Source organism: Colias eurytheme, chromosome 18 (assembly GCF_061535395.1).
Source record: "Colias eurytheme isolate Ceu_HAF_F1 chromosome 18, ilColEury1 Martin Lab GWU primary, whole genome shotgun sequence".
NCBI classification, from domain to species: domain Eukaryota; kingdom Metazoa; phylum Arthropoda; class Insecta; order Lepidoptera; family Pieridae; genus Colias; species Colias eurytheme.
This window is the reverse complement of record NC_142997.1, coordinates 9,887,175-9,914,932: the sequence shown is the minus strand read 5'-3', so window position 1 is coordinate 9,914,932 and position 27,758 is coordinate 9,887,175. Positions and strand designations below refer to the sequence as shown.

Genomic DNA, 27,758 nt, shown 5'->3' with positions numbered 1-27,758 from the left:
TAGAAAAATATAATCGATTTTATAAGTACGTCGTTGAAATGCCCTTTACACTGTTCCAAACAACAAACATCACATTTCAACTCGCAGGCTTCAAAGGAATGTGTTCACTAATTTGAAGACACCACTCGAAAATTTTCAGACAAGGAAAAATATCCAGAATCAAAGCAACCCCAGATTTCGTGTTGTAAGCGATGCGTGAACAAGATGCCAACATAACGAGCTAACCTGAACGCATCTTATGTGTTGCCAACATTCAAATATTACATTGAAGGAAGTCCATTTTGATTATGTACTATGTATCAATTTCCGTTCGAATGTTTATTTACAATATTTGAATAACGTGAATTTATAATTGGATTGGTCATTGGACATTTTCAGAGCTTAACAATACTTCAAATGTTTTTCTTTTTATATTAATCTCCGACATAATATTATCTACATAACTAATAACCTTAGTTATATTATATGAACGAAAAAAGCGTTTCTTAAAATCAGTGAATGGTAAAAGATTAAAAAACGACATTATAAAATGAAAATAAACATGAACATTGAACGTAACGCCCCTATTTAGTTAAAAGATTTGTTTCATATCATAATAATGATGTTCCGATGTAGCGAAAATTCCCTAGGGGTTCTTCCCTGTTGCATAATAAGGAGTAAGGACTTATCTACCTACCTACACATTTTACACTGCAAATATTTTAAGTAAGTATATTAGATTCAGGCGCGTTGAGAGTAAAATTTCAAGTTCGCGTTATGGCAAAACCGTCATGACATGAAGTAAGGCGATGATTTTGGGATCTTTGAATCTAGTCGAAGAAGTTTCACATCTGACAAATGTGCTCGGCACACACGCTTTTTTATAATCTAATCTTTAATGTATAAATAGCGTTGTGTTAAACGAGATAATACCTATGTACTTACTATTTTCTCATAAGTTTTGTATTTTGTATTCAAAAAGTTACCTGTATTAACCAAATGACATAATTGAAAGATAACAACTAGATTCGTCATTCAAACGATAGTTTATTGTTTCTGCCAATAAAAATGTCGTGTCAATTGACATAACAGTGTTGCCAACACTGGTTTCCCAACTTCCGCGCCCGCGGCACCCCATACGTTATCTGTGCCCGAGGCGTTTGTGTTCGCCCTTGTAGGCGTTGTGTTATATCGATGTTTTGTATCGCGTAATTGGAGCCGCGGGCGTTATCAAAGCGATTGTAATGTGATTTATGTTGTCTGTCTGTTGCACCCTCGTGGTTGTGACAAATTGTGCGAAAACAAATTAGTTGTGTTGTATCAGGGTGTAGGTGAAGGTGGATTAGATGATGATTAGATGATATACTATTTAGTATAATGTTTATAACGTTTCAATGTTAGTTTCGTAATAAATAAATATTTCAGGACATTTTCCACGCACGGTTAAAAGTTATGAATAAAATAAATAAAACAAATTGTAATAAAATGACTTATGTGTATTATATTGATTTTTTAGGCAAATAAATAAGTGAGACTGAATATATTTGCGACCCAGTCCTTTGTTTGAATCTGTATACGTAGTAGGTATATTATTATTAGTCTGTGGTTTGAATTTTGAATTACGCCTATAAATTATTGATATTTAATTGAATGAGTAAATTTTCATCACAACATTCTTGCTTCTTTTAATTTTAAATTGAAAGTTATGAAACAACTTTTCTAATAAAATTTTGGTCGTGCATTCGAGAGTTTTCAATTAACGAACATTTTCCATAAACAATTTCCTAGAAGGTAAATAATAAATATTTATCCACCTCTAAATTAAGATATTCTCGCTAATTCTACCATAGAAAACCAATATTTTATCCGTAGTAAGTATAGAATAATGTTATAAACTGCAAATAACCCATATTATACAACATTTATTAATAATAGGTACAATTACTGTATGTAGGTACCTACGGTATGAAAACTTGCATAATCCAACCGTTAATAAGACTTCTTTTAATATTAATAGTAGGTCCACCGTACAATATATCTAGGGTATGACAACATAATATCTTATCCACCTGTTATAAAACTAAACCAAACACGCAAATCCAATGACGTCACGCACTCAGAGGTCAAGCTCCCTGATCGATATCACTCACCTGAGTGGGTGTGAGGTGGATGAGTGACGCGAGGTGCTCCCTCTCGGGCGCCGACAGGTACTTCTGCTGCTTAAACCGCCTCTCCAATTCGTAAACCTGCGCAAAATATTATAATGAAAAAACTAATTTTGCTTACGCAAGTTTTAAGGGATGTTCAATGGCGCTGAGTTTGGAATATTTTTTCTTTTATAATTGAACGGTAAAGTCCCTTTATGAATTATGATAATTATTAATTACACACTCATTCATTTGATTATTTGTAAATAATTAAATAAATATTATTAAAGTGAAACTTTTATTACATCGTCTCTCTCTCGTACTTTTTGGTCTGTGTAGCGCATGTCGCGTGACGGTCGAACCGTACGATAACAGATTCACTTTTACCTTGGTTTCATAAAACCAACCAACCACACAACATTTTTTACATACAGGTTCATATAAGGGCGCAACATGACAAGAGATACATTGAAATAAAATCTTTTCAGATATCATTCGATAAGTGTAATACGTTTTATACTACCAAATGATTTAAATTTTAATGATTCAATGATTTTAAAATGGTAGTTATTATTAATATGTAATAATAGTTATTTGACCTAGGTATAAAAAGTTAAAATTTCAGTACCTATGTAGGTATACATATATTGCAAAAGAATTAATGACGTTATAGTACCTATTGACCCGAAATACAATTAATTTTAAGTAAAGTTAATGCTTGCAATTCGTTGTTAGAAAATCTCTTAACCCATTACTCCACAATCGTAATCGCAAATGATTCCACAACACTACAAACCTACCTAAATGTAGGTAGATATTTTGTAGGTGGCAACACGTCACCCCACTGGAAGCGGGAACGCGGGCAACATTCAGGGAAGAGAATTAATTACACGAAATATAGTATATCTTTGAAGAGGCGTGGCTTGCGGTAGAGGGTGGGGAAATTAAACTGACTTAACGTAATTTGAAGGCAACACTGAATATTATATTACGCGCTTTATATTCTATTGTCTCTGGTTCTCGTTTTAATAATGTAAATTGGTACAAATGCTTGTTATGTATAAATACTAAATAGATACCTACAACGTGAACTTTTGTGGCAAATTGCTTATAACGTATACATATTTTCTGTTAAAGTTGATACCTACTTGATCAATGTTATCAGGTAACATAAATACGAAAATTGAAAGTAAATAATGCATATTTTACATCATTACACTCGATGGATATGACGCAAACTTCCCCTCACATAAAGATGGCTATTAACTGCACGATTATAACCTTATGCGACGATTCGTTACTGTTTTTATAGCCGTGACACGCTCCGTCGCACACATTTGCTGAATTTCAAAGAAATAACATATTTGGCACGAATATTACACGAATTTACCTATATATTTTTGAACGTAAATTATTCATTTGTTAATATTTCTAGTCTAAGTATGAATCTACCAACTATCTATGTTTTAAATCAAAACAATACTTAATCAATATCGGAATACATAATCCCTTGAAATGCTTACAAACATTTTCAGACTAGAATAAACAGAACCTAATCTACTTGTTTATATTTTTGTTACATAGAAGGTTATTTATCAATTTAAGTACTCTGTATTCCATATAAAATTACTGTATGAAGAAATAATAGGTACCTATTGCTTTCGTTTGGTGGCCTAATAAACAGGTTTCTATCATTTTTAGGAATTTTTGTCAAATCTATCGGCGGATTTTGCATATTATGTACCTATGTAGTAGATTCATTTAGCTTGAGAGACACCTGTGACATCCTAAAATCCTCCTACAAGCGCGCTCTATCAACCATAAACCCTGTAGATATTCTTGTCTTTGTGACGTCACCAAGTGCAAAAATAACCTCACCTGAGCTTGCGTGAACAGCACTCTCCGCTTGCGTCTCTGGGCTAGAGGGAACTGCATGGGCTTTGCGTCCGGCCCCGCGCACGCCGCCAGCCCGCCCATATTGTTCACATGCCCCATGCCCCCGGAGGTGGACGTCATCAGCCTGGAAACTAAAACGGCCGCTCAGGTACGCAAACTTTTTTTGGTAACTATTTTTAGGGGGCTGGGGAAAAGCTAACAAAAGGAAAGTTGACTAAGGTAAGACTAAAGACATACTATAATCCAAATCTGTTTCTCTGATTGATTTTATACACTGACAATGTTATCAGCATTCTGTACCTAATTTTATTGTTTCTTTATAGTCTCCACATGAACTACCTACCTACTTCAACCACGCTTAAAAATATTCGCGCATATAGGCGCAGCAGTCAACCATGATTGCATTGAATCGGGCATGTGATAGGAAAAAACTAATAAATTGCTCTATTTACAACCCTATGTAGATAGTACCTACTTACAACTTCTGTCCTATAATGTAAACCAGTTTTCATAAAAAGTATGTAATTAATAAATATTAAATATCTATGCATATTGCAAACGCAACGCACAGCCAAAGAATTAATTATGCTCACATTTTAAAACTTTTAGCGAATTTATAAAAAAATACATTTTAATTAAAGACTTCATCCTAGTAATTGGAAAATGAAAAAATAATTAACACGGTCGGTAGAAATTAATATTGTCGCGTGGCAACATTTAAATGCTCCGCCATTTTTTATAATGACACTAGAGTGCCTTCCCGCTATTTTTCTATTACTATCCTTTTTTAATTCGATGTCATAATAAGTTTTTAATAATGTTGTACTGTATTAGTCAGTTCAATAAAGAAACGAATCTTCAATGGCGGCCAAAGCTGACTTTGACAGATGGTAGGATCAGCAAAAAAGAAAATAAAAATAACGTAAATTGAAAATTATTTTATTAATTATTTCAAATTGTTTGTTGACAAACTTTTTTGTTATTGTATTTGTGTATTTATATGAATTATCATATTTACGTATACAGAATGTAATAAAATCCCCATAATACTTGTAATAAGCGCATAAAACTGAACAACTTTTCCCAAAGAACATATTTTGTCAAATTCCAATAAAACATTATTTACTTTCGCAAATGCATAATTGTCATTGTAAATTTATGATAAAAACTATTATAGGGAAAATCAAATACATTTTAGTGATTTTATTTTTCCATTTTTTTTTTGCATACCGTACGGCCGTGTGTGAGCGAGAGGGAATGATAAGCGCCGCCATTGAAGATTCGTTTCTTTAAAGAACTAACTACGTAATTTTTAATTTTTATAGCTAACCGATAAAGGTTGACGGCCTTTTAACACAATAAGGTAGGCAGGTGAGCATCTACCTTAGGTACCAACTTTATTAAAATGAAATTAATTCGCCGAGTGTATACTTGTTGTCACTATATGTAATGCATGATGATATCAAAAAGTATTGTTTAGGTACCTACTTACATGAAGCAAAAAGCAAGTTATTCCAGGTATGTGTATCTATTGTATTTTCATCAAGTCTCATCTAATCTACATAGTCCATTGAATGAGTCCCTCCAAAGGGGGTCTAGAGTGCGTGAGTTAGTAACGTAAGATGTTTCTTCGGAAACATGTCAAGTGTCCCTAGGTAATAAACATACTAAAACCCCGGGACACTAGGAGGAGCCCCGGAGTGGAGGGAGGGGGGAAATGGGTCCATTTTTTCATTTTTCGCTTAAATTTAAAAAACGGTACATGTTAGAGAAAAACTTTCAAGGAAAAGTTGAAAGGCCATAAAATTATCTACAAGTTGTACCTCAATCATTTTTTCCTATATCCTACCGTTTCTGAGTTATACGCATTAAAAAATGATTTTGGCTCGAACAATTTCCCCATACTACACATCAATCGATCAAAAAATATTTCTTTCTTCCAAAAAACTCAAATGTGCAACTTGTGACCGGTACTGATAGATTGCTCTTAATTAGGTCTATAATTGGTAAAATAAACACATTCCTCCATGGAAGCCTTTAGGAGGAATCGATTGTCAAAATATTATATTAGGGTAGTTTGAGTTACTGAACTTGATCTTTTAATTTTTTTCTTCCAAAAAACTCAAAAGTGCAACTTGTGACCGGTACAGATAGATTGCTCATAATTAGGTCTATCATTGATAAAAATACTAGATTCCACCACGGAGGCGTTTACGGGGAATTGAATTTTATTAGGGTAGTTACGATACTTGAACTTTTTATTTTTTTTCTTCGAAAAAACTCAAAAGTGCAACTTGTGACCGACACCGATAGATTGCTCATAATTAGGTCTATCATTGATAAAAAAATCAGATTCCACCATGGAGGCCTTTAGGAGGTATTGAATATTATTAGGGTAGTTACGATACTTGAACTTTTTAACTAACTACACTAATAAAATTCAATTTCCCGTAAACGCCTCCATGGTGGAATCTGGTTTTTTTATCAATGATAGACCTAACTATGAGCAATCTATCGGTACCGGTCACAAGTTGCACTTTTGAGTTTTTTGGAAGAAAAAAAATAAAAAGTTCAAGTATCGTAACTACCCTAATAAAATTCAATTCCCCGTTAACGCCTCCGTGGTGGAATCTAGTATTTTTATCAATGATAGACCTAATTATGAGCAATCTATCTGTACCGGTCACAAGTTGCACTTTTGAGTTTTTTGGAAGAAAAAAATTAAAAGATCAAGTTCAGTAACTCAAACTACCCTAATATAATATTTTGACAATCGATTCCTCCTAAAGGCTTCCATGGAGGAATGTGTTTATTTTACCAATTATAGACCTAATTAAGAGCAATCTATCAGTACCGGTCACAAGTTGCACTTTTGAGTTTTTTGGAAGAAAAAAATAAAAAGATCAAGTTCAGTATTTCAAACTACCCTTATATAATATTTTAACAATCGATTCCTCCTAAAGGCTTCCATGGAGGAATGTGTTTATTTTACCTATTATAGACCTAATTAAGAGTAATCTATCAGTACCGGTCACAAGTTGCACTTTTGAGTTTTTTTGGAAGAAAAAAATAAAAAGATCAAGTTCAGTAACTACCCTAATCAAAATTCAATTCCCCGTAAACGCCACCGTCGTGGAATCTGGTATTTTTATCAATGATAGACCTAATTATGAGCAATCTATCTGTACCGGTCACAAGTTGCACTTTTGAGTTTTTTTGGAAGAAAAAAATAAAAAGATCAAGTTCAGTAACTCAAACTACCCTAATATAATATTTTGACAAACGATTCCTCCTAAAGGCTTCCATGGAGGAATGTGTTAATTTTACCAATTATAGACCTAATTAAGAGCAATCTATCAGTACCAGTCACAAGTTGCACATTTGAGTTTTTTGGAAGAAAGAAATATTTTTTGATCGATTGATGTGTAGTATGGGGAAATTGTTTAAGCGAAATTCATTTTTTACTGCGGATAACTCAGAAACGGTAGGATATAGGAAAAAATGATTTACGTACAACTTGTAGATAATTTTATGGCCTTTCAACTTTTCCTTGAAAGTTTTTCTCTAACATGTACCGTTTTTGAGATTTAAGCGAAACATGAAAAAATGGTCCCATTTCCCCCCTCCCCCCACTCCGGGGCTCCTCCTAGTGTCCCGGGGTTTTAGTATGTTTATTACCTAGGGACTCTTGACATGTTTCCGAAAAAACATTTTACGTTACTAACTCACGCACTCTAGAACTTTTTATTCAATGGACTAACATCATATTGTCTAATCCTAATGTATGCGTACTCTATTGTCCCATAATAAGAATTATAGATATTGCAATTAACACTCAAGTGACTTTTAATTTTTTAAACAATATTTCTTAGAGTTAGAACCAACTTTGTTTCAAGCTCATCTTATAGAAAATAATCTTTGTAACACGTGCATGATATATGATACATATAAAGGCAAATATAAAATAATATTTAACACTTTGTCCATTATTTACTTATTATTAATGATTGTAAAACATTACAATATAAGATATTTCGGTAATATATTTTGTAATATGCATAAAAGCTTAATCTTATATATAAAATTCTCGTGTCACAATGTTAGTCTGCATACTCCTCCGAAACGGGTGGACCGATTCTCATGAAATTTTCTGTGCATATCGGGTAAGTCTGAGAATCGGCCAACATCTATTTTTCATAATATGTACCACGGGCGAAGCCGGGGCGGACCGCTAGTCTTATATATAAAATTCTCGTGTCACAATGTTAGTCTGCATACTCCTCCGAAACGGGTGGACCGATTCTCATGAAATTTTCTGTGCATATCGGGTAAGTCTGAGAATCGGCCAACATCTATTTTTCATATGTACCACGGGCGAAGCCGGGGCGGACCGCTAGTATTTATAAAGTTCTGCGATATTTATTCCTAGTTAATAATTGTCGTTTGTATAAATTTCAAATACTTATTATTTTGTAAACACAAAGATTATTCTGTTCTGATGGTGATTGGTGATGTTTATTAAATAAGAGGCTTAAATTATAATAATAATTTTCCGATCCGTCCATCCGACGCGGACGGCTACAAGCCGGAGCTTAACATACACACCGTTGTAACGAGATGTACAATAATAAATATCTAACTAATAATTAAATTAGTAATGACTGCTGTCGAATTATTGTATCCTTTTGGTAGTTTTATGGTTTTATTTATAATGCAGTTTGCGATATTATTAACCGTTTGATAGGTAGGTAGTTATTTAGGGAAGTATTATGTTATCATAATCGATTTTTTTGTAAGTTTCATTGATAACTGTACATTCCATTAAGACTATAATATAATGTTGAATAATTAATAAGGTAGTCTAGTAAGCCATTTGGCTTACAGCAGTTCCTAGGATCCTTAACCAAATAATATCGAAGTAGGTACCTGCCTACCTACTTCTATAGAAACAATTGCAAATGTAGATATTACCATAATTTTTGCACATTCATGAAACGTATATTTAAATATGATTCTAACAGTCTTAACTAAATATTCATAGAAAACCCAAAACGATCGAATTTGTGAGATATCATAATAATCCGTCATGATCTCACACACTAAATATTTGTTATCTGTGCCGAATCGTTGTAAGGAACGTTAAAATAATAAAATTCCGTTTTACATAATATTTGCTAAACGGATCTAATATTATTTTATTGTAACGTCGAAACGCGCACGGCAGCAATATTCCACACATTATGCTCCGACGGATTCAACTCTCATTCTATTTACACAACACTCAAGCATCGAAAAGGGTCTTTTCAATATCAATAAAATATAACTCCCCATTCTGTCTTACGTCATTGTTCGACCACGGCTGTTTTGGCTGTATAGAATGTTATCTGTGCATCGAACTTTTTACTCTGTGGAACTTTTGTTGAAACGTCAATGAAGCAGCGGACATTTTGTTATCGTTGGCGATCTTTTTTAATGGATATTTAATTGAATTTGTATGGAACGAGGGTGGTTAAATCGTTTAATGATACGTAAACGGATGTTTACAAACATTTAAATTGATATTATGAACACCGGTTTACTCAAAAATGAAAAAAAGAAAATCACAGAACAGTAGATATCAACAAAACTAAATTAAAATAATCCGAAATACTTCCTAGTTGTACTTACGTCGCTTTCATTGGAAAGACAATAGCTTTTCGTAAATTAAAACTTTGATTCTAGTAAAATAATGCAATATTCCATTATTTTGATTCAAAGAATACTAGCTATTTACTAGCTTGTTTTGTTCGTTATAACGAACTTATCAAGTACACATTCAGTACTTGTATTGTGGTCAAATTGTTGAGGTAAATTTAGTTCAATAGGTTGTAAAAGTTCATCTATACTTATTTCTTTTAATCGCATTTCAATTTCATTTTTACAAATATTAATATCTTCATCTTCGAATGCAACATCTAAATAGTAAGAATCCTGATTTGCTATTCCTAATTTTAATAAACCACGTATTATAAAATGTCCAGAACCTTAGCACCTCGAATCAAATTCACACCCTAACCATGATAACTAGTATTCAGTTTATTCGTCTGTCGTCACCTCCAGAGTGGCTCGGACAGTTCGGGTCCAATCTTGTTTTCATAACAAATAGATCTGTAATTGGAATGGGGTCGGACAGGGGTCTGTGCACTGACAACTAGGTATATTATTTTTGGATATCATCCTAACGTTATATGGTCCGTATTTTAAAGGAAAAGCTGTATATCTGCATAGTTAACATAGTGGATTTGTAAAAGCACCAAGATTTTTGCTTGACAAAAAGCCTATAGGTAGGTCCTTTTTCTAGGTCTAATCCATCTGTGTTGCTCATCAAAATTGTTTCTCTGATTTGTGAAAGCCTATCAGATAGACGGACAAAATTACTGTGCGTGTATGATACCAGTGATCATCTATTTATTTGAAACTAGCTTTCCGCCTGCAGCTTCGCCCGCGAAGTCAAAGAAAAACCCGCATATTTCCCGTTCCCGTGGGATTTCCAGGATAAAACCTATCCTATGTCCCGGGGTAAAAAGTAGCCTATGTCCTTTCTCGGGTATCAAAATATCTCCATACCAAACATGCAAATTGGTTCAGTAGTTTAGGCGTGATTGAGTAACAGACGGACAGACAGAGTTACTTTCGCATTTATAATATTAGTATGGATTTATGACCGGTTTCAGAGCTAAAATGTTCCGTTTAGCTTGGCAGTATCACAAGTGTATGAACAACGTCAAAAAATTAAAACAGCCTATCCAGAACTAGCAAATGATAGTGACATTGACCACCAGCTATAAATCTATTTCAATTAAAGCGTAAAGTAAATATAACAAAGCGAATTACATATAACAATAAAATACGAAGTCACGTCAGAGCCACTGCTGTGGGGCGACTGACTAATTTCACGGCGATTGGTCACTGATATCAAATGCACTCTTGGACACCCTCTAGCAAGCCTCTAGCCTGATTTAATCGTAATGCGTAATGGATAATTAGTTTTAGTAGCCCTTGGTTGGTACTTTTTAGTTGTTCGAGTTATCTGTTAGATGTTTTTGTTAGATAGAGCATCATTTGAATCGTGATCGTTGGTTGGTGGATTGGTTTCATTTGCCCTAATGACTTACTTGCGTTTAGTATAGTAATTATACGTAGTAGTATGCAATGATTATAAAGAAAAAACAAATTCAAGCATTTATTTATTAAATTAGACTCCTTCTAGAAGCACTATTAAATTGTCATCATATTTTTAGTAATCTAAGTTTTTAACATTTACGAGCGATTCTGGAAGTAGTAGGTACCTATCTATGGAGAAGAACCGGCAAGAAACTCCATAGTTGCTCTTCTAAAACCATGTCAACTTTAGTACCTAAGTTTAGAGATTAATTGTACCTATTGGCATGGGTAACCGGGTCCGACGGCCAGTTTTAGTACCTACATGCATAAAAACTAATTTCATGCGCTCTCTAATACATAAATAATAATAATTGCAAAACTATCCCAAATCAAATGTACCACAAATGACATAGTGTCAAATACTGCATCTTTAATATAACCACTTGAACGTGACAAGCTGAGCTCCCGGCGTCGCCTAATATTGACCTACAGCTAATGGGCGTCGGAAAGTTGTCAGCTGACTCATATCATTTGATTAGATCATTGGGGAGAGTTGATAGGGCTTCTATCTGGTTTCACACTCTAAGATGCAACCTTGACTTAGAAAGAAGTTACCATAAATCAGGTATTCTGAAATGTCCGGAAAATAAAGTTGGTTGTAAATCTTATTTTGAAAGATTCCCTTTTTATACAAGTTATAGTTTATTTTGGGTAAAGAAAGTCAATACTTTTTAATGAAAATTGTAGTTCATAGATAGAATATAGACTACAGGCCCATGTTGAAAAATTTATGGGTCATTTGAACCACCAGGTGACCTATCTAGAACGATATAAGAGCATAAAATAATAATAAGATACTATGCCGTCACTTGTAAGCTGTCCACCTGAGTGCAGATGAGAATTCAAAAGTACAGGCCTGTAGTAGGTACCTAATACTCAATTGACTGTATTGTTGATAATATGACTCGCATAATGTGATGGTGAAAATTAAATACTAAAAAAGAATTTCATGGTGTATTCTGATGCATCTATTTCTAACAACGCACTTAGATGCTAGAAAACCTGGATAAAGTATCACACATGCATTATCGTTTAACAAAATATGCAATTACTTATGAAAATAACCGAATTGCCCTCATAAAATGCATGGATCGAGTGTTACCCGCTGGGGGAGTGAAACACAATACATCTATTATTCCCCATGTTTGCTCACGCACAATTTGCCAGACACGTTTGTTTAACTGGCAACATTCGGACATATTATCGGGGGCTGATTTTAATACGATTAGATCGGATGCTCATGTTTTTTGCAAATTACTGTCATATAAATAGATCTATATCTATCATATTTAACCGGAGGTTATCAATTATTGTTGTAATTAAAAATATTTGTATCAATGCAAGGCCTGTTGACTATTTACTGATAGTTTATGATGATTTAGTTTACCATTCTCTCCAAGTTTGTAGGTACATAATATTAAGCTTTAAAAATTAAACGGCAACATAAGTTTTACTCAACAATTGAGGAAAACAAAATTCATAAATTATATCGCTACATTATAAATTAAATACAAAAATAGAGCGAGGAATGGAACGGTAAACATTCGGACTTTTCCCTCAGTGTTGCCCGCAAAGATAAACTGCGTTCGTCTGCGTCTGACGTGTCCACTCTAACCGCGCCTATACCGCAACTAAGTATGTCACACATTTTATTTTTTCCTCTGGCAATTTTTATCTCAACTAGCCGAGGCGTGCATCTGACGCTTTGATATATGGCAATACTACAGGTAAAAGTTAAATTGGTGCGGATTTCATTTCGAATGTTTTAATTTTTTAAATCGTTTTTAACGGTTTTTATCCTAGGAGAGATTTTAATTGTCACAAATAAATATTAAAAATTTCGCGTATGAGATTATTTATTTTGTAAAATGTTTAAAACCGGTTTAAGTTTAAAATCACTTTGTACGGACATATTATTATAACCAGACTTATTACATAATTAAAATAAAATTCAACCTAAATAACTATCAAAACATCACTTGATTTTTAGTGTTACACAACACATTGGTTACGTTAGTGTCAGTACAATCATTCACCGATATTTAGGTGTCGACATCCGATACAAGGATCGTTAGAAGTATCTCGAGTGGAGAGCGTTGTATTTGCCCAACTATATTTCACATGCATCGCATTACAGAATAATTTTACCCGGAGCCTTCGACTGCATCGACCTCTAGTTATTTGCGGACGTGAGGCCTCATGTTTACTCAGCCAAGACTCTAGTGGTGGACAAACATAGGACGGATCGTTCGGAATTGCTTATTTTGTCTCTGCCTACACGACTCCCATAAACAGGTACCGGGCGCGGTCCGGCGTGCCGCAGGGAAGCGCTCTCGGACCGCCGGGTTAAACAATTCGAGTAGTAATAATTCGGTGGACGGTATTCGAGCGCTTGTTTTTTGTGTTAGCTCTGGCTTACCGTTCTAATCTTCGGATAAGTGGGAGCTGAGTATGATGTTTGTTTTTATCACCTCATTGTTGTTCGCGTTATCGTCAAAATGATTTTATGAGGTGTTATTGACTAACGATTTGCATACAGAGAGTTTGTAAGTATTTGATTAACGCACGCGTAGTGAATACGAGACTAATTTAAATTTTTAGCGAACACATTACTATAAATAGAAATAAGACATCGTAAACACTTCATTATTTATAAATTTCATCTGAATAGTAGATACCTATGGCTTTTAATACCCTTGTTAATTGATAACAATAAATGGTTCTAGCGAAGCTTTTTCCTAGTTCATTATATACCTACGTAAATCCAGCGAAAATCATAAAGCCAAAATTGCAAATAGATAACAATAAATAAAAATCCAAGTCAGCAAAAAGGTTTCGTAACCTTACTCATATATCATTGTAGGTAGGTATCTAATGACCTGACTTGAGTCATTATGTAAAATAATAAACTCGAAGAAATACTTAAAGTGTTTGTTCTGACGATAGTCTCAGAATTATTAAACAAACAAAATACTTTATAGCTAATATTTATATAGGTATGACTCGTAATGTTATAGGCGTAATAAACAACGGCATTTTGGTAATGCTGTACCTACAGATAATTAATATTTAATTTGATTGGCAGATAAAATAATATATTATAAACATTATTTCGGACCCATCAATTTGTATAATATCATACTTCTGCACCTTCTGCATAATTAGGCTTATACCAAGATTAATTTGTGATATCATTTAATTAAATTTTATAGGAAATCATAACCTTCAAGTGTATTCTACCCAGTTCATTTCACGTATTCTTTAGATAAAAGACTATCCACATCCATCTACAACAGATATACCTACATAATATTTTTGGTTGATTGGAAGAAATCGCCCACAAGCGATAGAGCCGCCTATTGTACATCTTTAACATTTAAGTTCTTAATCATAATATATAGACCGCTCTGTTTATCTGTATATGTAAAGAGTACGTATTCATTCTAGTATCATATTTTATTAAGGAAATAGTTATAGAACACAAGATCACAACGGTCAACGCAACGGCCATAAACATTTCTTTTTCTTGAATAACCTTAAAAACTTATTACATTTGAGAATCATCTAATTACGACCCTGACTGTTCGGACCTTACCCAAGGTTATTGTTTGTATAAGTTTATTTGAACTTTCACTGACTACTGGTGCTCTGAACAATTAAATTTAGATTAAGTTCCGTCTTGTTTGATTGTATTGAGTTCGGCCATCTTGGATTCGGTTTTGAGTGGTGAGTAATAATTGATTTGTCAAGTTATTATTGATTTGTGTAAATACATCACGGTTTATACATAATTTAAAAATAACAGAATAAACAAATGAACCGGAATCTTCGTTTATTGTTTAGGGCATGTCCAATTTTAATACAAGTTATTTAAAGTGTATCCACTTTGTTAATGCTTCTTAATACGATTTTAAGAACACAATAAATATTTGGTATATATAGCTAACCTACCTATATAATAATCAAACATGTGAACTGATTTCTGAAAATTTTAACGATATAGAGACAGAAATGACTACTTGGAAATTAGGACAGGATAGACTATTTATCATTGTTAAAATAGTAATTAAAAATGTTGAAATACTAGGTGAAATTGAAAATAATTTCACAGCTGATAAATAACGTTGAGTAGGTAAGTAACGCAAGGAAAGGAAAAAAATAAGAGAAACGTTCATAATAAACAGTATAAGTAAGAATATGTATCATCACTATGTAAAAATTTAAAAAAAATCTACGATGAATTAAATAACTTCTTAAGTAGGTACTATAGACAGTCAGAAAAGCATGAAGCTAAAAGTTTTCTTAATGAAACTCATTCCATCTTATTCCGCGAAGGTTTTTGTAAATGTTTATCTTTTAAAACAAAAACTTCATCTTTATATTCTGATTTGGATAGTCCAGGATAGTCCATAAGAACGGTAAACGTCATAGGATTAAGTAGTTGGCGCAATGTTTTATAATATTTCATTTGGTTAAACATATACTGGTTTGTAATTTTCTGAAAAACGACTACTTAGTTTTTTTTTCAACTGTTTTTTGAATAGAAACTTCTTTAGGCGCGTTGAGAGTTATATTTCAAGGTCGCGTCATGGCAATACCGTCAAATCATGGAATAAGGCGACGATTTTGGTCATTTTAAAACTTGCCAAAGAAGTTTCACTTCTGACACGTGTGCTCGGCACACACGCTCTTTTTTTAACCTATCACTCATCTGTAGGTCATCAGTACATAATATGTCATAATAAATTGCATTAAATCAAGGACGTTTCATACAAAAAAAAACAATACAACGTCGGGTTTCAAATTTCAATGTATCAATTAGGTGAATGCCATGCCACCTGTACCCACCGAGCGCAGTTATATCAAATTACGATCAAAGAATAAAGAATAGATGTGGCATTAAGGATTAAGGCATTACAAAGTAACAGCTCCATTATGGATAGAGGCTAATGAAATATAATATGTACCTATATTTATCCTATATTATTTAGAAACAATATTCCTTTATACTGGTGAAAGAATTTTCTAAGTCGATTAAATAATTCTAGTTTTATCCATTTCAAATCACTTGACAAAAAATATTTACATTAAATAATATTACATGCCGTTCTCATATCAAAATTGTTTGTTAAGAACTTAGCATGACTTTTCCTTTTTCCCAACTAAAATTAATTTGGCTTATCAAGTGAATAGGAGTCTAGTATATTTAAGTTTTTCTGAGAGCGCTTTTAGGCCAAATATTTTCTCAATAGTTTAACAATAATACGGTCTACTTAATAGGTACCTATTAGTAATGACGATAGGCCGATTTAATATATTTGGTGTGGTTTGTTGAACCTTATTACCTTTAAAAAATAATAGAATAATAATGCAGTAGGTACAAAAAATATTGATATTGATGCTCCATTTAATTTTAATATCTATAGGTACTAATATTATAAAGCTGAAGCAGGGCACAGTTAGTTTATACATATGAATACTAGCATTCAACTCGTGGCTTTGTTCGCGTACAATCTTTGTTGTCTTCAAAATTATCTAAAGTAATCTACTGTATGCCTCATTTTTAAAAAAGCTTTCGTGACCTTGAATCCATCTTTGTTTTAAAAAGTTCATAAAAACATTGAGATTTAATTAAAATGTTTGTATTGCTACATCTACGGAATGGCTAGTCTAAGGTTACAAAGTCGCTGTGATGGAAGCGTCGCACGTAGTATTTTAATGCTTAATGGTGTTTGCTTAACACGTTCGCTGCGAAACAGGGCTTGAAACACCCTGTCCGTGTCTCGTCGTTATAGCGGTAGGAAAAAACTTAAACTTCTCTGTCGTGCGGGAGGCATAACTTCCATCAGGTTCAGTATAGGAAAGTGATATCTATATATCTGAGATGTGCTATTGATTCCTAGTTCAATGGTATACCGACCTTAATACCGGGTTTCTTAGACCTCGTGCCGCACTGAACAAATAATAATTCTAACACAGTGCGGAACGAGGTTGCGAACACCTCGTACCACCGCGCACCTCGTACCGCACCCTAAGCTAGCTTCACGCGGTAAGTGTTGTGCAACGCATTCGAGACTATTTGTGGAACAACTTATTGAAGCTTTTACAAAGAAGGACTTGATTGTGGATACAGGTACCTAATTTTCAAACTACTCGTTATAATAAATATCGTTAATAGAAACGTGAATGTGACATGTTGAGTAACTTTCTTCAAATAGGTTGATAATCATGATTACTATTAGTGTGTTTGTTCATTGAATCAACTAGCGGCAAATCCAAAACACCCAGCAATCGGTGTATGGCTCATCAAAATTTAACTCTTGCCCAAGTCAACAAGCCAACAAACAAGGCACATCATCTCTTAAAGGGATCAAAGAAGAGGAGATGTGTAGGATGTTACGAAAAACTCCGCATCTTCTTAACAAGTCGTGAGGCCGACAAAAAAACTAAAGGAAATTCTCACAGAATGCACTGGTTGCAAACAATATTCTGGTTTGGCCTGTTTTAATAAAAAACATCCATAAGTTTGATAAATAAATACAATTAAATAAAATCGATATTTCTTTTCCCATCACTAAATTATATGAAAAACTGCTATTGTTCAGTGCGGTATGGGGTACATCAGACCCCACATTTTATTTTACCCATAGAATCTAAACTAACTAATCTAACCACGGGCGGCGGTAGATTTAGGTTAATGAACTCATTGTTAATAATAATCACGACAAAAGCCGCACACTTTGTCTTATTTGGCGCCAAAAAAAGGATTTTGGTCTCCTACGGGCGGTGGGGTTTAATATGCCTCGTGCCGCCACAATCTCTGGTATAGGACAAGGTTTAAAACGACCCGTAACGCAGTAATGGAAAGTACAGATATATCTGTGCCGCAGCGAACGTGTTAAAGGTAAGCCGCAATTTGAGACATTTATTTTGTTAAATACCGTATGCTGTGTGCGTCGTTTAATCTGGAACTTGAAAATCCTTCATATTCAAATAATTTAAATCTTTATTTAACAAAAATTAATAAACCCTCGAAAGTTTTTTGTCAAAATAAAGCAGATATTTAGATGCTTATAGCTCTAATGTTATACCTAATTTATATACCTATAATTTTATTTTTGCCTAGTGTCTGATTGTAAGTATAATCATTTCCAAGAATTAGAAAAATTGGACAAATTTTAGGTACCTAATGGGGAAAACCATTTGTTACCATTACCAGTATTACTCACTTATATTATGTCTTTTTGTATGAATATGTATGAACTGCGTCATGTGGTATAATAATATCTAGAACTTTAACGATAGTAAAGAAAATCTAGAAATTTGTTTTACCTAATTGGAAACCGGTACCGACTACCGAGGTGCGTCATCAACGGAAAAAGATTGACCGTGAAAGAGAAGTCATAATGAGAGAGGATTTTTTATATTTTTATAATATTTACCCACAATATTAACTATGGTACTAGTACGAACCTATTCATTCGTATGTCTTGGACCTAGGTAGTATAAACTATAAACCCATATTAAATTAATTTCATCAAATACCTATTTGGGCCGGTATAGAAATGTTTTAGGACTTTCAACTATCAACTGTACCTAACCTGACCTAACACAAAAAACCTTCTAATAAATGCATTTTAATTAACCTTGAACCCGTTTACTAGGTACAGAGTACAGACATTATTTGTCTCCTATATTATTATTTTATCCTAAGATTACATTTCTTTTCTATCGCATTATTATCACGTTCCATTTTTAAATGATAGGTATGTCAAAACCAGCCAGCAGCAGCAGGCAGCAAAAAAGAAAAAAGTTTGAAAAAAAAGATAATTTAAATACAGAACGTGCTTTATTAGTCTCACATCGCAACAAAATACGATATTACGTGTGATTACAGCCGCGTGGTGCCGCTCCGTGCGCGCGCATTTATTGACGCGCCGCCATTTTGCGTGGACAGGGAGGCGAGTAGCGAAAATTAATTTCATTATTTCATTAATTTTCGGTGTTGTCTTTTGTAATGTAATTAATGGTGCCATTTTAATGAACAATTTTAAATGTTTATCTACTTGGATAGGGCAAATTGATATTTTTGCAGTTGTTTTTTCTAGATTAATAAGTTTTTAATTAAATTGTTCGACATTTACCTAAAGAAACAAGAACCTTACTTCTACGTATCGTGATTTGTTATATTATTTACATAGGTAGACAGTTTTCGTTCAAATTTATTTAGATAATAGATATAAGTACCTAACTACATAGGTACCTACCTATGTATTTATAATTTCAAGATTTCTGCCTATATCCTGCTAAGAGAAGGTACAGAATGCCCGTATGGTAATTTGCTTATTCCGATAAAGACAAAACATATAGGTAGGTAAGTAGGTAATCAATTTATGATCCTAACCCATATTTTTACCCCATATTTTCGTTATAAAAGTATAATACACAAAAAAACATCATCTTTATACTAACTTCCGTCAGACTCTGTTATTCATACTTACACACCTAAAAAATATCACGTGTCAAAAAATACTAACTATGAAAAAAAAAATACCGACTCACTGGCAAACCTGGGGTCATTGGACGCTGGGTACCAGCTCGCTCCCCGCATGTCCCCGTAGTGGGGCAGGTCCGCGGGGGCGCAGCCGTAGCCCTGCACGGGCGCGCCCCCGTACAGCGGCACGGCGTAGGGGTTCGCAGCCATCCCGCACGAGGCTGCTGGCCCCAGCGGCGAGTTGATGCTGCTACCCGATGAGTTTGATCTGGAAGAAGTGGGGGGTTAGAATCTGGTAGGTATTGATTGTATTGTAAAGTAGCTGGAACCATAGACAACAGATACCTAACTATATAGTTTACAGAGATTCAAATGAAAATGGGCTAATTTTCTCCTCTTCCCCCTTGGATGCAAAAGCAAACGGATGTGTCGCGTACCTATTCTTAATTTGTTTTAAATTTAAATTCAATTTAAATCAGTATAAAATCATTGAAAATAATATAGTATTAGGTTAGGTTATCTATCTCTGTATCTACCATAATTTATAGAGGTCCGATCAGACGATTTTGTGAAAGAGTGAGTAAAACAAACATCGATGTTTACATTCAATCCAATCAATTGCACGTTTATGATATTTCATACCATCTCCAGCATTATTCCTAATTGAATCTGATATATAGCAAAATATATACCTACTTCATATTAAACAAGCGGCTTGCTCGAAAATTAGATTATTGCAGAATAAGTACCTATTTGAAAATATCCGTAGTGATTCGTATTATCAAATCTAGTACCTAATATACTGCATGAGAAACCCTGTTACTTCCATTATTAAGTCTTTATCGTAATCTTATATATAAAAATGAATCGCAAAATGTGTTGGTAAGCGCATAACTCGAGAACGGCTGAACAGATTTCGATAATTCTTTTTTTATTATATTCCTTGAAGTACAAGGATGGTTCTTATGTAGAGAAAACGTAAATATTATGTACCACGGGCGAAGCCGGGGCGGACCGCTAGTTCGAAATAGAATTAGAGGACTGAAAATTTCTTTAAATCGTAAAGTTTAACAATATGATTTTCTGTCAACCTTACAAGCAGTTCAAAGTCATGTAGGCAGGGGCGTAGCTACCGCCGTATCTGCCGTATCAATTATACGGGGCCCCCGCGCTAAGGGGGCCCCCAATGTGCGCTTTTGTGAGAAATCTTTACTTCCTAAGGGCCCCCAAACAAATTTTTATACGGGGCCCCGCCAAGGCACGCTACGATTCTGCATGTAGGCCATTTCTTTAGTTAAATTACTTGATAATTAATATTGATTTGATGAAGGCTTTCGACACTGTCACTTTTGCTATTTCGTAAACTTAAAAATAATGTGAAAACACAGGAAAATCAACACACCATTACTAAAATTCTACGGTCATTTCAAGTGTAGGTACCACAAGGCAGTGTATTGGGCTCTACGTTATTCCTGTGCTATATTAGTGAATAAGGACTTATTTTAAAGTAGGTACATAACTGCAACATTACGCCCTATCATGAAGTTAGTAGGAAAGTAGGAATAAAAAAAATCAACCCAAGACTGTCATTTTCATTTGAGTAGAGAGAGATAAATTATGTTGGCCATTTATCTTGGTTTTCCCTTGTTAAAATTAATAAGTATTAGCTTATTATTATTTAGGTACTAATAATAAGCTAGATAATATTAAAGATGTTGAATCGATCAAGCAGATTTTGAATTAAATCATATCAAACAAACATTATTTCAACGTTAGCAAATCAAACGTGTACCCACATATTTTTTACAGATTTAATTGAAAAATGGGTAAGGCTTGAGATGCGATCTCATAACATACTTGTAGTAGAAATGGAAACAAATATAGGTTTTAAATTTAAAGTAATAACAGGGCTATTAGATCTGAGGGAATAGGAATATTCTGATGTTATTGAAGATCGACTTCATACTTCATATTAGTTGAATCCCAATATCAGATGGTTTGTAAGATCACCTGTGAGCTTATAATATTATGTAGATAGTATAATTCATAAAAATAAACATGTTTTATAAACCACATATTAAATCCATGGTGATGCAAAGTCCCACATATTGAGAATAAAATGATATTATTATAAAACTAAGCCTGGATATTTAACACAAAGAAAAAAAGTAAGCAACTTTCAAAAGTTCATTCATATAAAAAGTTAGGTATCTACTAAGGAGCAGGAAATTCTCGGTCATGACTACGCACATGAAACTAAAATACCAACTATCCGACCCTTGTGATTATGTAATAATTGTACTTATTTATTTAAAAGTACCAAAGACACTTTCAAAAGTTCATTAAAAAAAAATATCTACTAAGGATCAGGAAATTCTCAGTCATTTGTCTTTACTCATGATTCCATCGCAAATTGACCCAAATATGCCACCCGCAAGCAACGGCGCCAACACGTCACTTCCGAACAAAACCCCAGATTATCTGCCTAATCCCTATTTACACAATATAATCCCTCGCTACCCTATCTTCACTTCATTCAATTGATAAATTCACAGGATTTTAAGCTTTACGGCCATTTAGAATGATAACTTTATAGTCTGTGACATATTATAATTATTACCTATCTATGGTGACATGGGGTGTCATAGACATTACTGGGTAGATGAAATTTTGACATAATCAAATTGGCGGGAATGTTTAGAATTAATTGCTTGTGTAATTTTATTGGGTGAAATGTTATCTTTGCTGTGGAGTGTTAATTTTGTTAAATTAATTATTATTAACTGTAAGTGAATAGGTCGAATTGTGAAAAGAAACAGTGAGTAGGTAAGTAACTTTTTATATGTTTATAGTTATAGTAATTATAATCCATTACAATTTTTAAACCAAATTCCTTATTGGTTAATTTGTTTCTTACATTTTGACTTAAATTTTTTCGAGACGAAACGTGCGTAGGTATAGGTGTCGAGTTATCAAAATATGCAGAATATTAATTACCTATTAATAAGAATCTGCACTCTACAGTAAATAAGCTAAATATTTTCCGCGTAGATAAAAATGAAATAACAAGGTAAATGGTACTTTATCGTCGAGTTGAGAGCCGACATCAGGTTCTTTTCTAGACCAAGCACGGAATACTGATACAAGATCAATAATTATTACTTATGTTATTAAATAGTTGTTGAGGACTCATTTGAAACCATAACAACCCGAATATATTTTACACTAGTTTACCGCTAGCGGGCGAAGGCCCGCTTTGTCTAAAACCTAATAAATATACTAAAACCTCCCTCTTGAATCGCTCTATCTATTAAAAAAAACCGCATCAAAATCAGTTGCGTAGTTTTTAAGATTTAAGCATACAAATGGACATAGGGACAGAGAAAGTGACTTTGTTAATACTCACAAAATTATTACCTAAGCATACCTACCTACCTTAAAATGCCTAAAATTTCAATAAATGTTCGAATTGTATCACAAAAATTCGAAACTGTAAAAAACTATGAAGTATACAATGAACATCAATACAGCCACAAACTTGGTAAAAAGTAGTTCCCTCCATTTATCCGGTAAATGACTACAGAAAAAAAATTTGTTTGTCAAGATGTAAATCTACATTTGCCAAATAGTGCGCAGGCGTGAGTCCATCACCACTTGTAGTGTTTGCACACTCGTGCGCAGAACTACACTCATTTAAAATTCTAAATTCGTACGGAACGTTGTGTCTGAATATTAAATGGTTGAGAGTGACTAAGATTTAAAGATAGAATGGTTTCATACATAGACAAAACCACGTGATAAACTAGCTTATTAGCTAAGCCTTTAGCGGTTAAATTTTCAACAAAATGTGGCTTGTTTTCAATTCAAAGCGCAACAGACAGACACTTTCTTCTCCAGACAATATCTAATATAAATTCTTCTTAATTTTCAGTATAATAATATGTTACTAGGAACCTATTAAGAAAATAGTACTTATTGATAAATAAATAGCTCATGTATAGAATGAATAAATGAAAAGCTCATGTATTAGGAAGAGTTAGAATTTAGTGGCTGTTTCTAACTGATGCGTCAAGATATAGGTAGACCGTACCTAGTCCCTAGAATAAGTCATACTTTATACCTACTATCTTATCTTCTTATATTATAAAAATGAATCGCAAAATGTGTTGGTAAGCGCATAACTCGAGAACGGCTGAACCGATTTCGATAATTCTTTTTTTATTATATTCCTTGAAGTACGAGGATGGTTTTTATGTAGAGAAAACGTAAATATGTACCACGGGCGAAGCCGGGGAGGACCGCTAGTCTTATATATAAAAATGAATCGCAAAATGTGTTGGTAAGCGCATAACTCGAGAACGGCTGAACCGATTTCGATAATTCTTTTTTTATTATATTCCTTGAAGTACGAGGATGGTTCTTATGTAGAGAAAACGTAAACATGTACCACGGGCGAAGCCGGGGCGGACGGCTAGTGATATTATAAAATGCCCAGCAAGCACAAAACACCATTATAACAAACTTATGATAGCACGAGTTCATGTACAAAGCATTATAACCAAATCGTATATCGGCTGTATTTCTTTTATACGACTCTTATAAGTAAAATTTGGGCCCCCCCTTTAGACAGCGTTGAGTTATACAGGGTGTCCCACTGTTGGTATACTAAGCTCAAAGGAGGTTATAGTTTTGCATACGCTGAGTACGTAAAAAATAATTAAAAAATTCCAGACGCATTTTTTTTTCAAATAGATGAATTCTTAAAACTCTATGTGTACACCCATAACAAGCGAGCCGCCCAACTTTGCCACCAGCACGTGAGCTATCGTTTAAGATTATGTTTTCATAGATAAAATGCTCATATTAGAGAAGCGGTATATGCCGGCAGCGCGAAGCTAGAGAAGAAAACATAGATTTTCAGGAAAAATTTAGCAAAAAATTTTGGACGTAATTTTTTTTTCAAGTATTTTTTACGTGATCAGTGTATGCAAAACTACAAGTTCCTTCGCGCTTAGTATACCAATAGTGGGACACCCTGTATAAAGGCAATTTAATAGCATTATAATTATCGTATTAAATCATTAATTAAGACAGTTATGAGCACATGAATAAACAAATGACATTTTTTGCGACTTCATTACAGTCATTATATAGCTTTTAAAATTACAATCTGTTATTAAAATTTCATAACAATGCTAACTGTTGTAATTCCTTTGTAAAAAAGAAAATCTTATTGATTTTAAAAATATATTGATCTGTTTTTGATCGTGCAACGTTATGTGGACTTGAAATATTTAAATGTGAAAATTAATATTGAATGATGGGTAAGTACCGCCTGTATTTCTGAATGTTTTGAGTGAAATTAGCTGCGCGCATCAGTTTGTCGGGTGAAATATACATGTTATTGAGAAAGAATACACGCGCCCTCGCTAATATACTTTATTAGTATATTTTTTTTTTTTATAAAACATAACCTATTTTTAACAAATATCACAAAATTTAGATTATAGTAATAGTTTTAACAATTAAAGTACCTTATAAAGGTATTGGTACAAAATACAAATGATTTCATTCCCTTTCTAGTCAGATCTTAGTAACTTGTTTATTTTTGTAAGATAGGAAAAGGAAAGCAAATGGCGACAAATGAAATTAAAGCTTTAAGCATTTCACGATAGCATAATAGTGCTGTTAATTTTAATATGGTTTGTCACAAAAATTAGAGCTTGTATATAGTGTAATACCAGACACTTATTATGTTCAGCCATATAACAGCACTTCGGAAATATGTTATGATGCTTAAACTCATTACCTACCTAAGTTAAGGACCTTTTTTGTAGGTATATAGGTACCTTCTTCTATTAGCTATTTCTTAGACCACCTGCGACATTAAACACAGTTTAAAAAATTGCCTAAGGAAATGTTGATATGCTTCGTAAAAAGAAGCTAATTTTGAGCCTAATGATGATTGAAGCCAAATTTTCACCTACGGGTGATGTTAGTAGGAAATTCTAAATATTCCAGAAACATTATCCAGTATTCATTTTAAGGTAGGTAGGGGAGAGCGGGGATGAAAGTCACATTTTTAACTTTTTTTATTTAACTTCCAAAATACGTTGTTTAGGAATGATATTTGTATACCAAAAGATAGTGTAATTATTCTGTTACAAAAGAAATAAACGTATTTTTGTGTAATATTATCAGTTGTAGAAATATTTTGTATTTTCACTCTAAAGAAAAATGTGACTTATAACCCCGGGTCAGGGATGGTTGTCACAATGCCTAGGGTAGGTAGTCACATACTAAATAACAGGCAATTTATAAATAGAAAGTCACACTTTGGTCTTATAATTTTACGGAATAGTTTTTAATTAAGAACTCTTAACCAAATGAAACCGTGTCTACGGTCTTTATTTCAGTCTGAATATTCATCAATCACAATTTTAGCAAACAATAATAATCGTGAGTCAATATAGAGTCATCAAGGACAGATGGACTTCCAGCAGGTTTGTTAGGGTGATTTTCCGGTGTTGATTGAAAATTTACGGCTAAAACAAACAACCTCAAAACGCAAATAAAGTCATCTCGCATACCGGGGGCTGGTTGATATGTGACAACCAGCCCCCAAAAATTTGTGACAACGAGCCCCATAACACGTTTTAGAAAAATAAAATTGATAATAAATTCCGATCAATGAATATCTAAAAAACTATACTACGATATTATAAAACACATTTCATTATCATCAAATGAACTGAAAGATTATTACTGTAAAACACGAACATATAATTACGAGGTTCGACACAGCAGCACAAAAATTTACTTTTGCTGTGCGAAAACAATAAACACGTGTGAGGCCCTCACGGCAGATCGGAGCGGTCTGACGCGAAGTTGGGACAGCGTTGTCACTGTATCGCTCTTGCCACGCTGTTCAACAGACTTATTCGATAGTTCAGTTTTGTGTTAAGACCGCTGTGACAACCAACCCGTGAGACAACCAAACCCGGTCTCCCCTACCTACCTATAATTTATTTATGTTTCTAAGCCAATATCAGAAAGAGGAAAGATTCGATTTTTTGTTTCGTTGTCACTATCTAACAATACCCGATCAGAAAATATATTTATACATTACAATTTACCAAACTCCTCTATCTACAATATTTTATTAACTTTTCAATCCGGGCGAAGTCTGGACAAGCGGCTTAGTTATGTACAATTTTGAATTTCAAACTCTTCCAATAATACTATTAGAAGGAAGAATGTAAACATCCATCTTGTTACATAAAACCGTTTACGGAACCCAGCATTAGGTACTATAAAGAAAACCATTTTAGCTACAGACTATAAAAAATATAATAGGTAATGCATACAATTTTGAAGTAAAACTTCTTTAGGCGCGACTAGGGAGTAACTCAGATTTTTTTTCTGACGGAAGTAACGCTGTGTAGTTTCCGCCATTTAAAAATAATAATTCTGATTGGTTGTAAGTATATGTCATATACTACACGCTTCTTGACTTATACGCCAGCTAGTGGCAAATATCATAATCAATTAGGATTATTTATTTTCAAATTTTCAAACGGATCAATTGTGAATAGCAAAGTGAATGAAAAATTCAACAGTTTTAAAAACATTATTTTAAATTGCAAAATTTTTTGAAAATCTCTAAATATACTTGTTTATTTATTACTTTTAAAAGTAAATTAAAAATAAATTTTCTGACAATTGCGACATTTTATAATATTCAATAACAAGGTTATATTGACATACAGTGCGTTTTACTTCAATCGCGCGTAAAGGTTACACGCACACACTTTTTTGGTTAACTTTTGAGTTTTGAATGGAAATATTTTATCAAGGACCTAAACGCGGTTCGTTTATTATAAAATTATCTTAATTATCTTTTATTTAACGCGATGTTTTTCGTAATTCTTTGTAATTTTTTTTTAAGTCCATTGAAATCAAAATTCGATTAGGTTGGTACCTACCTACCTACCTAATACAATGTCAACCCGTCGGGTCTTTGAACCTTTATTCATTTT

At 33.5% G+C, this 27,758-nt stretch overlaps 1 protein-coding gene across 1 annotated transcript in view; it reads right to left on the bottom strand.

Moving 5' to 3' along the window:
- The window catches only part of LOC149900891 (thyroid transcription factor 1-like), a 42,925-nt gene that overhangs the window by 13,796 nt on the left and 1,371 nt on the right, over positions 1-27,758 (bottom strand). The window contains exons 2-4 of the mRNA XM_090112501.1: positions 19,788-19,987; positions 4,005-4,153; positions 2,130-2,225 (exon numbers count right to left, since the gene is read on the bottom strand). Coding sequence (XP_089968627.1) covers positions 2,130-2,225; positions 4,005-4,153; positions 19,788-19,987 — 445 coding nt within the window. The remainder of the gene's footprint in view (positions 1-2,129; positions 2,226-4,004; positions 4,154-19,787; positions 19,988-27,758) is intronic.